This window comes from Myotis daubentonii, chromosome 1, assembly GCF_963259705.1.
Source record: "Myotis daubentonii chromosome 1, mMyoDau2.1, whole genome shotgun sequence".
Taxonomy (NCBI): Eukaryota; Metazoa; Chordata; class Mammalia; order Chiroptera; family Vespertilionidae; genus Myotis; species Myotis daubentonii.
Window position 1 is genome coordinate 65,935,791 of NC_081840.1, and position 16,704 is coordinate 65,952,494.

Sequence of the window (16,704 nt, forward strand, 5' to 3'; positions counted from 1 at the left end):
GTGCCTAGGCTGTCTCTCTTGGTCCTGTCTTCCAAGCCCTGTGTCCTTAGTTCTGTGTTCTGAGATCTGTGTCATGAGTTCTGAGTTCTGAGTGTTTCTGTCTTGTTACAACTGTATTTATACCAGTTGATTCAATCCTATCAATCTCTATTACAAAGGTTAGGGCGTTTCTTATCTCCATTCCAGGGAGAAAAGATTATGTAGTTTAAGCATGATTGTTCGTAGTTAAAGGGATTAATTACCCGCCTGGCACTTAGTTGAGGGGTTTTATTCCCTCCCTAACTTCAGGGGGAAATCCCTACCTGGGGAAAACAACCTTTCTCAGAGACCTTGGTTAAAACACATAGTGCCAAGAAGGTGAGCAAACATATTAAGAACAGTATGCCATATATGCCAGGTCCCTTGAAACAGCAAGGATGGACCGGCTCCCGGCAAATTCCCCCTTTTTTATTTTTTAAAAGCAGGCATTAAAAAGAAAAACCTGAAACACTCTCTTGTATCCATTTTAAGAGTAGGATTGGCGCTTTCTGCTATTACCTGAGTCCTGATCTATCACCCCAGGGAGAGCTTGCCAATCCTGCACTTTCCCGGGGTGGAAAGGCTGCAGTGGGGTTAAGGATAAGGCTCCTTGGGCCTACCTTCTCCCATGCCTCTACATTTACCTTTCCGGCACCTTTCCTTCCTCAGAAAAGCATGGACGTATTTCTTGTATAAAATGTTCTGTCTGACTGGGAGTAACCTTAATTCCTCTGCTAACAAGCATATATGTTAAAAGATCAATACGGAGTCTTTTTTCTTTAGACTCAGTATGGCACATCTTCTTAATCTAAAGATCAATACAGAGTCTTCTTTCTTTGGACTCAGTATGGCACATCTTCTCAATTTAAGAATCAATACAGAGTCTTCTTTCTTTGGACTCAGTATGGCACATCTTCTCAATCTAAGTTCTGTACTATCCACCTTCTTACCCTACTTATCCTCTATAGGGGGGTCTGTAGCACCCTGGTGGAGTCCTATCCGTCCCGAGTGTGGGGTTCTCAATGGGGGGGGGGGGCTTACCTAAGGGAATCCTGTTCCAGGGGTTCCCAAAGGTGTGGACGGATTCGGCGAAGACTATCCACCCTCTTCCTACGGTGGAGTCTGATCCGTCCCGAGTGTGGGGGTTCTCAATGGGGGAGGGGGGCTTACCTAGGGGAATCCTGTTCCAGGGGTTCCCAAAGGTGTGGACGGAGTCGGCGAAGACTATCCACCTTCTTCCTACGGTGGAGTCCGATCCGTCCCGAGTGCGGAGCGCTTACCTAGGGGTCCCTGTTCGGGCGCCATATGCCGGGGTCCAACCCCAGCGGGTCCAGGGGTCCCCAAAGGTGTGGACGGAGTCGGCGAAGAAGGAACGATACAGAGATAGCGTTCAGTTGATCATCATAGCCGGGTTCGCTTGTCAGGGTCTCCAGCCAGGTTCTGTACAGGTACTCCAGTCAGGTTCAGTGTCCAGGTTCCAGTCAGGTTCTCCTGCCAATCTCTGTAGTCAGGTTCAGTCCAGGATCCCTTGCCATGTTCTCCCGCTAGGCTCTGTCTCTAGGCTCCGAGGCCAGTCCCTCTCCAGGATCCTCCAGCATGCTCTCTCCAGTGAAGTTCTTCTGTCTCTAGAGAATGTTCTGTGTAGGTTCTGTGCCTAGGCTGTCTCTCTTGGTCCTGTCTTCCAAGCCCTGTGTCCTTAGTTCTGTGTTCTGAGATCTGTGTCATGAGTTCTGAGTTCTGAGTGTTTCTGTCTTGTTACAACTGTATTTATACCAGTTGATTCAATCCTATCAATCTCTATTACAAAGGTTAGGGCGTTTCTTATCTCCATTCCAGGGAGAAAAGATTATGTAGTTTAAGCATGATTGTTCGTAGTTAAAGGGATTAATTACCCGCCTGGCACTTAGTTGAGGGGTTTTATTCCCTCCCTAACTTCAGGGGGAAATCCCTACCTGGGGAAAACAACCTTTCTCAGAGACCTTGGTTAAAACACATAGTGCCAAGAAGGTGAGCAAACATATTAAGAACAGTATGCCATATATGCCAGGTCCCTTGAAACAGCAAGGATGGACCGGCTCCCGGCAGGTACTAAAGGCCCGGTGCATGAATTTGTGCATAGGTGGGGTCTGGAGGCCAATCGGGCAGGGCCGGTGGCAGGGGTGAAGGTGGGGGATCAGGGGCTGGGCCGGCAGGGGGAGGGAAGGGGTCCCGGGAGATTGGGGGATGATGATCAGGCTGGTTGGCTGCCCCAGTGCGCATCATAGGAAATGGTCGTTCTGGTCACTTGGCTTTAATATATATAGATAGTTTAATGTTCTGCTATCCATATAGGCAAAGCAAAGATACTTGCCAGATGCTTTGTAACATGTGATAGGCTATCAATACCAAAAAACAGCAAAACAGTGTTCTGGTTTAAAAACACACACACGTAAAGTGCACTCTATCTCTAGTTTCTACTGCAAATACTTCTGAATCACTTTTTGTTTTCTACTTCTGAAATACATTTGTACATCTAGATGTGACTGCTCCACTTCTACATCGTGTGCAGATCACTCAATTCACCATGTTTTATATGTTAACTAGATGTCTACTTAACTAGACACCAAGATTTCTGCAGCTGAGCCTCTCAACCAAAGTTCTACAGTTACAGGTATGTCAGAATATAAGATTCCGTCAGCCTTCATACTAGTCGTGCTCTCAGGCAGGATCTCTCCACCATAGCAGGCTCCTCTACTTACCTTAGGGTACTACAAAAACATTTTCACTTTTTGTATGTATTAGGCTTTCTAAAAAAAAAAAAGAAGTTGGAAACCACTGCTGCTTTAGTGTCTGAAGTCTTAGGAAGCAAAACCAAAAACAAATAGTTAACTCCCTAGACATTATCTCTCACCAAATTAGGCAGTAGCCTCTGCTAGGTAAATCCTTCCTTTCTCCCTCTGCCATTTCTCCAACAGCAACAGCTACTGAGAACCTGAGTAAAAATTTCAATAGCTGAACAAATAGGATTGAGATTTAAAAAGAAGTTTAAAAAAGAAAATCACAGCCTAGTCGGCATGGCTCAGTAGTTGAGCATTGATCTATAAACCAGGAGGCCACAGTTCAATCCAGTCAGGGCATATGTCTGGGTTGCAGGCTCGATCCCCAGTGTGGGGCATGCAGGAGGCAACCGATCAATGATTATCTCTCATCATGGATGTTTCTATCTCTTTTACCCTCTCCCTCTCGCTTCCTCTCGGAAATCAATAAAAAAAAAATAATAATAAATATATATATATATATATATATATATATATATATATATATATATATATATATATATATATATTTTATTGCTTAAAGTATTACAAAGAGTATTACATATGTCTCCTTTTTCCCCCCCGGCCCTTGACAATCCCCTGGCCTCCCCTACCCCCCGTGTCTTATGTCCATTGGTTATGCTTATATGCATGCATACAAGTCCTTTGGTTGATCTCTTACCCGTCCCCCTCCTGCCCTCCCAGCCTCCCCGGCCTTCCTGCTGTAGTTTGACAGTCTGTTCGAGGCAGCTCTCCCTCTGTATCTATTTTTGTTCATAAGTTTATAATGGTCTTTATTATCCAGAAATGAGTGACATCATGTGGTATTTTTCCTTCATTGACTGGCTTATTTCACTTAGCATAATGCTCTCCAGTTCCATCCATGCTGTTGCAAATGGTAAGAGTTCCTTCTTTTTTATAGCAGCATAGTATTCCATCGTGTAGATGTACCACTGCTTTCTAATCCATTCATCTATAGATGGGCACTTAGGCTGTTTCCAGATCTTAGCTATGGTGAATTGTGCTGCTATGAACATAGGGGTGCATATATCCTTTCTGATTGGTGTTTCTGGTTTCCTGGGATATATTCCTAGAAGTGGGATCACAGGGTCAAATGGGAGTTCCATTTGTAATTTTTGGAGGAAACTCCATACTGTCTTCCATAGTGGCTGCACCAGTCTGCATTCCCACCAGCAGTGCACAAGTGTTCCTTTTTCTCCACATCCTCTCCAGCACTTGCCCTTGTTGATTTGTTGATGATAGCCAGTCTGACAGGTGTGAGATGGTACCTCATTGTTGTTTTGATTTGCATCTCTCGGATGATTAGTGACTTTGAGCATGTTTTCATATGTCTCTTGGCTTTCTGAATGTCCTCTTTTGAAAGGTGTCTATTTAGATCCTTTGCCCATTTTTTGATTGGATTGTTTATCTTCCTTTTGTTAAGTTGTATGAGTTCCCTATAAATTTTGGAGATTAGGCCCTTATCAGATATGACATTGGCAAATATGTTCTCCCACGCAGTAGGTTTTCTTGTTGTTTTGTTGATGGTTTCTTTTGCTGTGCAGAAGCTTTTTATTTTGATGTAGTCCCATTTGTTTATTTTCTCTTTAGTTTCCAATGCCCTAGGAGCTGTATCGGTGAAGAAATTGCTTCGGCATATGTCTGAGATTTTGTTGCCTTTGGATTCTTCTAGTATTTGGTTTCCCGTCATATATTTAAGTCCTTTATCCATTTTGAGTTTATTTTTGTGTGTGGTGTAAGTTGGTGGTCTAGTTTCATTTTCTTGCATGTATCTGTCCAATTTTCCCAACACCATTTATTGAAGAGACTATCTTGACTCCATTGTATGTTCTTGCCTCCTTTGTCAAATATTAATTGAGCGTATTGGTTGGGGGGTTGATTTCTGGGCTCTCTATTCTATTCCATTGATCTATATGTCTGTTCTTGTGCCAGTACCAGGCACTTTTGAGAACAGTGGCTTTGTAATACAGCTTGATGTCTGATATTGAGATCCCACCTACTTTGTTCTTTCTCAGGATTGCTGCAGCTATTCGGGGTCGTTTTTTATTCCAGATGAATTTTTGGAGAGTACGTTCTAGGTCTGTGAAATATGCCATTGGTATTCTAATGGGAAGTGCGTTGAATTTATAGATTGCTTTGGGCAGTATGGACATTTTAATGATGTTGATTCTACCAATCCAAGAACATGGTATGTTCTTCCATCTGTTTATGTCTTCCTCTATCTCTTTTTTCAACGTCCTGTAGTTTTCTGAGAAGAGGTCTTTTACCTCTTTAGTTAAGTTTATTCCTAGGTAGCTTAATTTTTTTGGTGCGATGGTAAATGGGATTGCTTTTTTAGACTCTCTTTCTGCACATTCACTATTGGTGTATAGAAATGCCAGATTTCTTGGCGTTAATTTTGTATCCTGCTACATTGCCGAATTCTTTTATTAAGTCTAATAGTTTACTGATGGAGTCTTTAGGGTTTTTTAAGTATAATATCATGTCATCTGCAAATAAGGACAGTTTTACTTCTTCTTTTCCAATTTGGATGCCTTTTATTTCTTCTTCTTGTCTAATTGCAATGGCTAATACTTCCAGTACTATGTTGAACAGGAGTGGTGAGAGTGGGCATCCCTGTCTTGTTCCTGTTCTTAGGGGAAATGGTGTTAGTTTTTGTCCATTGAGTATGATGTTGGCTGTGGGTTTGTCATATATGGCTTTTATTATGTTGAGGTATGATCCTTCAATTCCCACCTTGCTGAGAGTTTTTATCAAAAATGGGTGTTGAATTTTGTCAAACTCTTTTTCTGCATCAATTGATATGACTATGTGGTTTTTTTCTTTCAATTTGTTTATGTGATGTATCACGTTTATTGATTTGCGGATATTGTACCATCCTTGCATCCCTGGGATAAATCCTACTTGGTCATGGTGTATGATCTTTCTGATGTACTGCTGGATCCGATTTGCTAAGATTTTGTTGAGGATTTTGGCATCTATGTTCATGAGGGATATTGGCCTGTAATTCTCTTTCATTGTGTTGTCTTTACCTGGTTTTGGTATTAGGGTAATGCTGGCTTCATAGAATGAGCTTGGAAGTGTCCTTCCTCTTGGATTTTTTGTAATAGTCTGAGGAGGATAGGTTTTAGTTCTTCCTTGAATGTTTGGTAAAACTCCCCTGTGAAGCCGTCTGGTCCTGGGCTTTTGTTTGCTGGAAGCTTTTTGATGACTGCTTCAATTTCTTCCATAGTTATCAGCCTGTTGAGATTTTTAGATTCTTCCTGATTAAGTTTTGGAATGTTGTATTTTTCTAGGAATATGTCCATTTCCTCCAGGTTGTCTAGTTTGTTGGAGTAGAGCTGTCCATAGTATTTTTTAACAATCATTTGTATTTCTGTGGGATCTGTTGTTATTTCGCCTCTATCATTTCTGATTTTGTTGATTTGGGTCCTTTCTCTTTGCTTCTTGGTGAGCCTGGCTAGAGGTTTGTCAATCTTGTTTATCCTTTCAAAGAACCAGCTCTTGGTTTCATTGATTTTCTGTATTGTTTTTTTGGTCTCTATGTCATTTATTTCTGCTCTAATCTTTATTATCTCCTTCCTTCTGCTCACTCTGGGCTTTTCTTGTTGCTCTCTTTCTAATTCTTTGAGCTGTAGATTTAGATGATTTACTACCATTTTTTCTTGTCTTTTGAGATAGGCCTGTAGAGCTATAAATTTCCCTCTTAGGACTGCTTTCATTGCGTCCCAAAGGTTTTGGATTGTTGAGTTTCCAGGATGTTTTAAATTTCTTCTTTGATCTCATCGGTAACCCAATCAATATTTAATAACGTGCTATTCAGCTTCCAAGTGTTTGAGTATTTTGAGTTGTTTTTATTGTAGTTTATTTCTAATATTATGCCCTTGTGGTCTGAGAAGATGCTTGGTATGACTTCAATCTTCTTGAATTTGGGGAGACTTTGTTTGTGACCCAATATGTGGTCTATTTTTGAAGATGTCCCATGAGCACCTGAGAAGAACGTATATTTTGTGGCTTTGGGATGAAGTGTTCTGAAGATGTCAATTAAGTCCATCTGATCTAGTGAGTCATTTAGGATTGCTGTTTCTTTGCTGAGTTTTTGTCTAGCGGATTTATCCAGTGATGTCAGTGGTGTATTAAAGTCCCCTACTATGAATGTATTGTTGTCGATCTCTCCCCTGATATCTTCCAGGAGTTTTCTTATGTATGTGGGTGCTCCTGCATTGGGTGCATATATGTTTATCAGGGTTATATCCTCTTGTTGTATTGATCCCTTTAGTATTATGAAGTGGCCTTCCTTATCTCTTGTTATGGCCTTCACTTTGAGGTCTATTTTGTTCGATATAAGTATTGCTACCCCAGCTTTTTTTTCATTTCCATTTGCCTGAAAGATATTTTTCCATCCCTTCACTTTCAGTCTGTGTGAGTCCCTTCTAATGAGGTGGGTCTCTTGTAGACAGCAAATATATGGGTCATGTTCTTTTATCCATTCAGCCACCTGATGTCTTCTGATTGGACCATTTAGTCCATTTACGTTTAAAGTTATTATTGAAAGGTACTTGTTTGTAGCCATTTCTATTTTTTTTTCTTTTTCTTTTTGTGGCTGCTTTCTTTCTGGGCTTTTTAGTTCTTCTTTTTACACCAGTCCCTTTAGCATTTCTTGCATTGCTGGCTTGGTGGTGATAAACTCCCTTAGCCTTTTTTTGTCTGTGAAGCTTCTTATTTCCCCCTCAATTTTGAATGATAGCCTTGCTGGATAGAGTATTCTTGGATTCATTCCTTTGCTTTGCATCACTTTGTAAATTTCTGTCCATTCTTTTCTGGCCTGATGTGTTTCTGTTGAGAAATCATTTGATAATCTGATGGGGGATCCTTTGTAGGTAACTCTCTGTTTCTCTCTTGCAGCCTTTAAGATTCTGTCTTTGTCTTGTACATTTGCCATCGTTATTATGACGTGTCTTGGTGTGGGTCTTTTGGGGTTTATCTTTCCTGGGACTCTCTGTACTTGTGTAACTTTTTTCTTCCCCATATCTGGGAAGTTTTCTGACATTATTTCATCAAATAGATTTTCTAATCCTTGCTGCTCTTCTTGTCCTTCTTGCAGCCCTATTATGTGTATGTTACTTCGTTTCATGTTGTCCCAAAGCTCCCTTATGCTCTCCTCCTGCTTTTTAATTTTTTTCTCCAGTTGCTGTTCAGATTGAGCTTGTTTCTCTGCCTTATCTTCTAATTCACTAATTCAGTCCTCTGCTTCTTCTAGTCTGCTGTTGAAACTTTCCATGGTGTTTTTGATTGTAGCTATATCACTTTTCATTTCTTCCTGATTCTTGCATAGGCTGTTGATTTTCTCATCCATCCGGTGAATGAATTGTACAACCATTATTCTGAATTCTTTTTCTGTCATGTTGCATGCTTCAACTTCATTAATGTCCTTTCTTGGTGACTACTCATTGTCTTTCCTCTGGGTGTTGTGTCGTCTCTTCATTCTGATTATTTCCCGATGGTTCAAACGTCGAGTTGCGTGGGCCTGGGCTGTGTGCAGTGGGAGCCTCCCACCACCCTAGTGTCACTGAAGAGATCTGACACTAAGATGTGTGGTTGTTGTGGGTTGGTGGGAACCAGGCTCGCTCAGAGTCAGTGTTGTCAGTGCTCAATGTGGCCTTGTACGCGCACTTAGAATCAGGGGCCCTGCCTGCACCATGCTGAAACAGAGACCCCCCTGAAGCGTGTTGAAAACCAGAGCCCCCTAGCGTGCACCAGTTGTCAGAGTTCCCCAGAATCCAGTATCAGAGTCTCTGTTGCTTCGCACGACCTTGCCTTGAGAATCAGGGTCCCTGTGTGCCCTTGCACCAAGAATTGGAGTCATTGGCTCTTAGTATGAATGCACAGGAAATCAGAATCTCAGACGCAGGTGAAAAGAAACACAGTCAAGTCACTGGTGCTTGGTGCTGCCTCCTGCCCAGAGAATCGGGGTCCCTGGGCCTGTGATACGCGGGACAAATTCCCGGTGTTCGCGCGATTGCTCCCAGCCCAGGGCTCGGAAGCCGGCAGTGCTCCTAGGCTCAGTTCCTGGGGTTCACGCGTTTGCTACCAGCCCAGGGCTCAGAAGCTGGCAGTGCGCCTAGGCTCAGTTCCTGGGGTTCACGCCTTTGCTCCCAGCCCAGGGTTCAGAAGCCGGCAGTGCACGTAGGCTCAGTTCCTGGGGTTCATGCGTTTGCTCCCAGCCCAGGGCTCAGAAGCTGGCAGTGCACGTAGGATCAGTTCCAAGGTGCTCGCGCACTTCCAGGCGAAAGTTCCTGGAGTGCTGAGGCCCCGGCAAGGGGTGGGTCTATCAGTTAGTTACTCTGGCGCTGCCCGCAAGCCTGCGGGAAGGGGGGATGGGCTCTGTTACTCACGGATCTGCCGCGGGGATTTCTGAACTTTTGATGTCTGCAGGTCTGTAGCTGTGGTCGCAGGTCTCTGTCCCCAGTGGCTGCAGGGTCCTGGTATGCGTCTGAGATCAGACTGGGTGGTGCTGAGGCCGGGATCCTAGTCTCAAGCAGCTCTGTTTCCCAAGATGGCGTGGTCACTGTGCCTGTGCTGGCCGCCCAGGAGTGTCCGCGCAGGGAGCGGGACTCCGCCGCCTACGACTGCCCGGTTTAGCAGCCCCTTAGAAGACCTGCAAAATCTAACTGTCCCTAGCTCATACACACACACCACACGCATCCACACACTCCTCTATCACTTCCTTGCGCTCTCACTCTCTCTCCCTCCCTACTTCCTGCTGGTCGCCATTTTGGAAGTCATAAAAATACATATATATTTTTTAAAAATTACTAATAAGACAGGGATGTCTACTTTCACCACTCTTATTCAACATGGTACTGGAAGTCCTAGCCACAGCAATTACACAAAAAATTAAAGGCATCCAAATTGGAAAGAAGTAAAACTGTCATTATGTGCAGATGACATGATACCGCATATAAGGAACCCTAAGGATTCCACCAAAAAACTACTAGAACTGATAAATTCAGTAAAGTAGCAGGATACAACAAAAAATACTCAGAAATCAGATATATTTTTATACACCATTAATGGACTATCAAAAAGGGAAACTAAGAAAACAATCCCATATACAACTACCTTCAATAAAGAAAAAAAATGCGTAGGAATAAATTTAACCAAAGAAGTAAAAGAGCTGTATCCAGAAAATAATAAGACAATAAAAAAATAAATTGAAGATACTAATAAAAGGAAACATACACCATGCTCATGGATAAAAAAAATAATAACTAATAAATAATAATACAATAGCCCTAACCAGTTTGGCTCAGTGGATGGAGCCTCGGCCTGCAGGCTGAAAGGTCCCAGGTTTGATTCCGGTTAAGGGCATGTATCTGGGTTGCGGGCACATCCCCAGTAGGGGATGTGCAGGAGGCAGCTGATCGATGTTTCTCTCTCATCAATGTTTCTAACTCTCTATCCCTCTCCCTTCCTCTCTGTAAAAAAATCAATAAAATATATTTAAAAATAATAACAATAATAATACAAGAATAAACTGTGTTGCACATACAACTGTAAACCTACTTTTGCCCCAACCTGCATACAAGGAACATACAAGTCAACACCAAAAGAAAAACAAACAAAAGAACCCAATTACAATATGCGCAGAGAACCTAAATAGACATTTCTCCAGAGGACATACAGATGGCCAACAGACATATGAAAAGATGCTCAATGTCACTAATTGTCATAGAAATGCAAAGTAAAAGCACAATGAGATATCACCTCACACCTCTCAGAATGTTTATTATCAATAAATCGACAAACAAGTATTGTCAAGGATATTGAAAAAGGGTACTCTTGCGCACTGTTGGTGGGAATACAGATTGGTGCAGCTACTGTGGAAAACAGGATGGAGGTTCCTCAAAAAAATTAAAAATGGAACTACCTTATGACCAGCAATTCTACTTTTGGGCACATATCCAAAGAAACCCAAAACACTAGTTAGAAAGAAAATGTGCACCACTATGTTCATTGCAGCATTATTTACAATAGCCAAGATTTGAAATCAGCCCAAGTAGATGAGTGGATAAAAAAGTATGGTAGCCCTAGCCAGTTTGGCTTAGCGGCTAGAGTGTCAGCTTAGGAACCAAAGGGTCCCAGGCTTGATTCCAGTCAAAAGCATGTACCTTGGTTGCAGGCTCCTCCCCGACCCAGGCCCTGGTCAGGGCTCCTGCAGGAGACAACCAATCAATGTGTTTTTTTCACATTGATGCTCCTCTCTGTCTTTCCCTCGCTCGTCTACTCTCCCTAAAATTTAATAGAAAAATATCCTTGGGTGAAGATTAACAAAAATAAAAAAAGCTATGGTACACATATATCTACAGTGGAATATTACTCAACCTTTAAAAAGAATGAAATCTGCCCTGACCAGTTTGGCTCAGTGGATAGAGCGTCGGCCTGCGGACCAAAGGGACCGGGTTCAATTCCAGTCAAGGACATGTACCTTGGTTGCAGGCCTATCCCCAATAGGGGTGTGCAGGAGGCAGCTGATCGATGTTCCTCTCTCATCGATGTTTCTAACTATCCCTCTCCCTTCCTCGCTGTAAAAAATCAATAAAATATATTAAAATAAAAAAAAAAGAATGAAATCTTACCATTTGCAACAGCATGGATGGACCTAGAAGGTATTATGCTAAGTGAAATATGTCAGTCAGAGAAAGATAAACACCATATGATTTCACTTGTATGTGGAATCTAAAGAACAAAATGAAAGAGCAAACAAAATTGAAATGGATTCATAGATACAGAAAACAGACTGATGGCAGAGAAGAGGGGGAGAGGGAGCTTGGGGAATTGGCTGAAAATGGTGAAGGGATTAAGAAGTATGAATTGGTAGTCACAAAACAGTCACAGGGATGTAAAGTACAGCATAGGAAATCTACACTAATAAAAGAGAAAGATGCAAATTGACCATACCTTCGAGATACCCACCAATCAGGAGTGAGTATGCAAATTAACCCAACAAAGATGGCAGGTTAATTTGCATGCCCAGGCGCCGCGAGGCCAGAGGTGGAGTGGGATGCAGGCATTCCGCACCACCCCAGCCACTCCAGGCCTCCGGGCAGCGTGGGAAGGCAGAAAGGCAGCTCCGGCCAGAGCGAAGGCGGTGCCGGCAGCCAGGGAAAGGAAGGCCAATTCTTGCACGAATCTTCGTGCATTGGGTCTCTAGTATAGTCAATAATGCTATCTAATAAAAGATAAAAACGATAATTAACCATACCTCCGCTATGCTTCCCCTTGGCTAATCAGCGAGATATGCATATTAACTGCCAACAAAGATGGCGGCCGGTAGCCATGCAGCTGAAGCGAGCAGGAGGTTTGCTTGCTCCAGTGATGGAGGAAGCCAAGGTTCCCCGCCTGCTGCGGCCTGCTCTAAGCTCCGAAAGCAACAGCTCCAAAAGCAACAAAGTTTCAATTATAGAAGCTAAACAAACTCCAGATACCTGCTTTCAGCCAGCTGCAGCCTCAGAGCTGGAGCGAACAGGACGGCAACGAAGTTTCAATTATAGAAGCCAAACAAACCCCAGATACCTGCTTTCAGCCAGCCACGGCCTCAGAGCTGGGAGTGCCAGATACGGCAACCAAGTTTCAATTATAGAAGGTAAATAAATCCCAGAATAAAAAAAAGAAAAAACGGAGAGGCTGGGAGCTTCAGTCGCCGGTCAACCTGAAAATGGCCCTCAGCCCCTCACCCAGACTGGCCAGGCACACCAGTGGGGACCCCTACCCTGATCAGGGACACCTTTCAGGGCAAACCAGCCAGCCTCCACACGTGCACCAGGCCTCTATCCTATATAGTAAAAGGGTAATATGCAAACTGACCCTAACAGCAGAAGGACTGGGAATGACCACCAGGGGGCAGACGCTAAATGCAGGTGCTGCCCTCTGGTGGTCAGTGCGCTCCCACAAGGGGGAGCTCTGCTCAGCCACAAGCCAGGCTGATGGCTGCCAGTACAGTAGTGGTGGTGGGAGCCTCTCCTGCCTCTTCAGCAGCACTAAGGATGCCCGACTGCAGCTTAGGCCTGCACCCCGCTGGCAAGTGGACATCCCCCGAGGGCTGCCGGGCTGCCAGAGGGATGTCTGATTGCCAGCTTAGGCCTAATCCCCCGGGGAGCAGGCCTAAGCCAGCAGGTGGTCATCCCCCGAGGGGTCCCAGACTGCGAGAGGGCACAGGCCGGGCTGAGGGGACCCCCCTCCAAGTGCACAAAATTTTGTGCACCAGGCCTCTAGTATTGTAATAACTATATATGGTGCCAGGTAGGTACTAGAAATATCGAGGGAAACATTTTGTAAAGTTTATGATCGTCTAACCACTATGCAGTACACCTAAAACATACAAAATAATATTAAAATATTAAATGTAAACTGTAATTGAAAAATAAAATTTAAAAGAAAATCACTGACTTCAATCCTAAATGTCTCTTGCAACAACATACCACAGCAATAAATGAATTTTATTTCTTAGAACAGGAGTGATACGGAGACCAAATAACAGGGAAAAACTTATATATCAACTCTATTTTTAGCAGAAGCTAAAAACAGAGTAGGTCAACATATTCTGGATTGGTAATATTAGTTTCCCATCTTTTTTTTTTATTAAATTTTTATTGATTTCAGAGAGAAAGGGAGAGGGAGAGAGAGAGAGAAACATCAATGATGAGAGAGAATCATTGATGGGCTGCCTACTGCATACCCCACACTGGGGATCAAGCCTGCAACCCGGGTATGTGCCCTTGACCGGAATCAAATCTGGGACCCTTCAGTCTGAAGGCCAATACTCTATCCACTGAGCCAAACCAGCTAGGGCCCCATCATTTTTATTATAACCCACACCTATATAATTGCTATCAAATAATTAAGATCTAGCTTTCTTGCTGACCTTGTGATTTATCAGAATCATCCTCGAGGTCACAGGTAATTGGTTTCGAGGGCTGCTGTTCAGCATCGGGCTCCTGAAGAAGAAATAACACAGAAATACTTAAATACTTATATTTAGTATCAATACAGACTGAGATATAAGCATTAAGTCTTCCAAAAGCAGCCCTGAAACAGTAGAAAGATTAAAATAACAACAGCTTCATATCTATATACACAGCTGCATTACTATCATATTACGTAGCCCTTAGCAAAAACACAGATTTGCTCTGTAATATCCTTGATAATGACTGAGTCACCAAGAAAAGAATTTACATTGTATTTTATAGTGTATTCTACTAAAGAAGGAAAAATATTTGCTGTTTAATGGACCAAGTTTTAGTTGTTTAGAAATTTCACCAATGTGGAAAGGTGCAAATTCTAATAATTACAGATAATTTAATTTAAACTAGAAATGTTTAAACTTTTAAAAAATTTTTCTAGCATTAAAAAGAGTAATATTTTTATCAACCCTAAGAAACTGTTCTCTAGAATAGGTTTGCAGAGGGACAGATACATTGATATACACATCAAGTAAGCCTTCTCTGCCTCACAAGAATTACTCCAAATTATTCTGGTAGTAATACAAATTCTAATACCAGCAACAGGGAATTGAAAGTTAAAAAGAGAAAGTGTGCAATAAGTAACTCACCTTTGCACTACAGTTCTCAGGACTAGAATGACATGAGCTGAGCTGCAGAAACGATGGGGATGGGGATGGTGACGGCTGTCTCTGTTCCTCTTTTTTTCTTTCATATACTCGAACTCGGGCACAAGTCATCATACTTTCAAAGTACAAGTAGACTGGATCCTTGTCCTCTTCTCGAATCTGTAAGTTTCATACAATAAAATATTCCAAATATTGGGGGGAGGAAGGGGAAGTCGCCTATACTTCAAAAGGCAAAGGATGTTTAATTTTTCTTATTACAACACTTTAAATTTTTAAATGAAAACTTTAAAGTTAAATAGTATGAATATAGTTCATATGGGCCAAATCTTGGGGCAATCAGAAAGGAATGAATTCTCTATCAAGAAATTTCAGATCAGTCTGCCTGGCGTGGCTCAGAGGTTGAGTGTCGATTTATGAACGAGGAGGTCACAGCTCAATTCCTGGTCAGGGCACATGCCTGGTTTGCAGGCTCGATCTCCAAGTGGGGGGAGTGCAGGAGGCAGCCAATCAGTTATTCTCTCTCATCACTGATGTTTCTATCTCTTTCTCCCTCCCCTTTCCTCTCTGAAATCAATAAAAACATATTTAAAAAATTTTTTTCTTAAGGACACATTTGTAATAAATCAAGGGAAAAAAAGAAATTTCAGATCGTATCAGTGTTTCTCAAATGATCTGTGGTAAAGTACATTTCTTAATTAATAGTCTAACATAGACTAATACTTTTGTAAAATACAAAAGTAATTACTAGAAAAATACAAAATAGATTACTAGAAAAACAAAGGCCAAAATATAAGCACAAGTTTTGCAGTATTCGATTTAATAGATATAAAATGTCTATCAACTTGCTATTAAAGTTTCTAAATATTTACTCTTATTTTCTATATGTACTTATTTCATCACAGACGGGTAACAGTTCTGGATCAGCACTAATACAGAGACCCACTGAAGGGCACTGCACTAAAAGATCTTTCTTCAATTTAATGGACTGGGAAGAGTGAAATGGATTTAGTAATCAAAAATGCTTATCAGCTCTTTTACCTGTCGGTCTTCACATAATCATATTACAACCACTTTTATTTGAACTCTTGAACTTTACTGTTATTGCTATATATAAAGAAATTTGCTTTAAGAAAATTTTACTTTTTAAAGTTTTTTCTTAATGGTTTTCTAGCAATAACATGTACTACATCTCAATTACTCAATATACTACATTACAGGAATAAGATATGTTAAACGGATTTTTACAAGTCAGGTTTTCAAAAAGCCCATCTTTATACAATCTTTCTAAAGAAGAGATTTGGCTATATTTAAGAATTACTACTAGTAACCTCTTTTATGACATTTTTTAAGTGCCAGCAACTAAACCAATTAAACCAGAAAGGAGATGGCTTACAGGCAAATTACCTGAAAGCAAAATTATCCATAGAATATAAACCGAAAATTTGGTATAGGGATTGAGCAAAAAAGAAAAGAGAGAAAGAACTCACAGACACAGACAACAGTGTAGTGATTACAGAGGGTGTGAGGGGAAGTCAAGGAAGGTATAGGGAGGGGATAAATGGAAATGGGGGGAAAATAGAATAAAAAGGAAAAGAATTTTTAAAAATTGGTTGAAACCCATCATCTTTACAAATGATTTTTGCAACTTGCAATAAAAGATGAAACTCCAGACTTACCACAGGATTAGGTTTGGGAGTATATGTCCGTGCAGGTTTAATTCCAGTGGGGAGTTTGCCCTTCACAGTAGTAGATGAAACTTCTGGCTGAGGCAACAACAATGGCTTCGTAGGCTCAATGACAGAAGGTGTTGGGATATAAACTGGTTCTGGATCTACTTCACCTTCTACCTTCACCCATAATGGATAATGTCGAACAGGCTGTTCAGGCTCCGTTTCACATATAGCTAACAAAAGGAAGCATAAGATTTTATTTTTTTAATATATTTTAATTTATTTCAGAAAGGAACAGAGAGGGAGAGAGAGAGAGAAACATCAATGATGAGCGAGAATCATTGATAGGCTGCCTCCTGCACACAACCCTACTGGGGATCGCGCCCACACCTGGACATGTGCCCTTGACCAGAATCGAACCCAAGACTTTCAGTCCGCAGGCCGACACCCTATCCACTGAGCGAAACTGGCTAGGGCAGGAAGCATAAGATTTTAGATGCCTTTGGCAACAAAAGTTCAATGAGGCATTGCCAATGTAAAATATGCTCCCCCTCATAAAAAGCAGTTAACT

At 41.8% G+C, this 16,704-nt stretch overlaps 1 protein-coding gene across 29 annotated transcripts in view; it reads right to left on the reverse strand.

The window, feature by feature from the left end:
- Nucleotides 1-16,704, reverse strand: part of MGA (MAX dimerization protein MGA) — a 136,123-nt gene that overhangs the window by 36,444 nt on the left and 82,975 nt on the right. For all 29 annotated transcript variants that reach the window (XM_059704652.1, XM_059704749.1, XM_059704646.1 and 26 more), the window contains 3 exons: nt 16,140-16,366; nt 14,446-14,622; nt 13,759-13,831 (listed from right to left, as the gene is read on the reverse strand). In XM_059704652.1, coding sequence (XP_059560635.1) covers nt 13,759-13,831; nt 14,446-14,622; nt 16,140-16,366 — 477 coding nt within the window. The remainder of the gene's footprint in view (nt 1-13,758; nt 13,832-14,445; nt 14,623-16,139; nt 16,367-16,704) is intronic.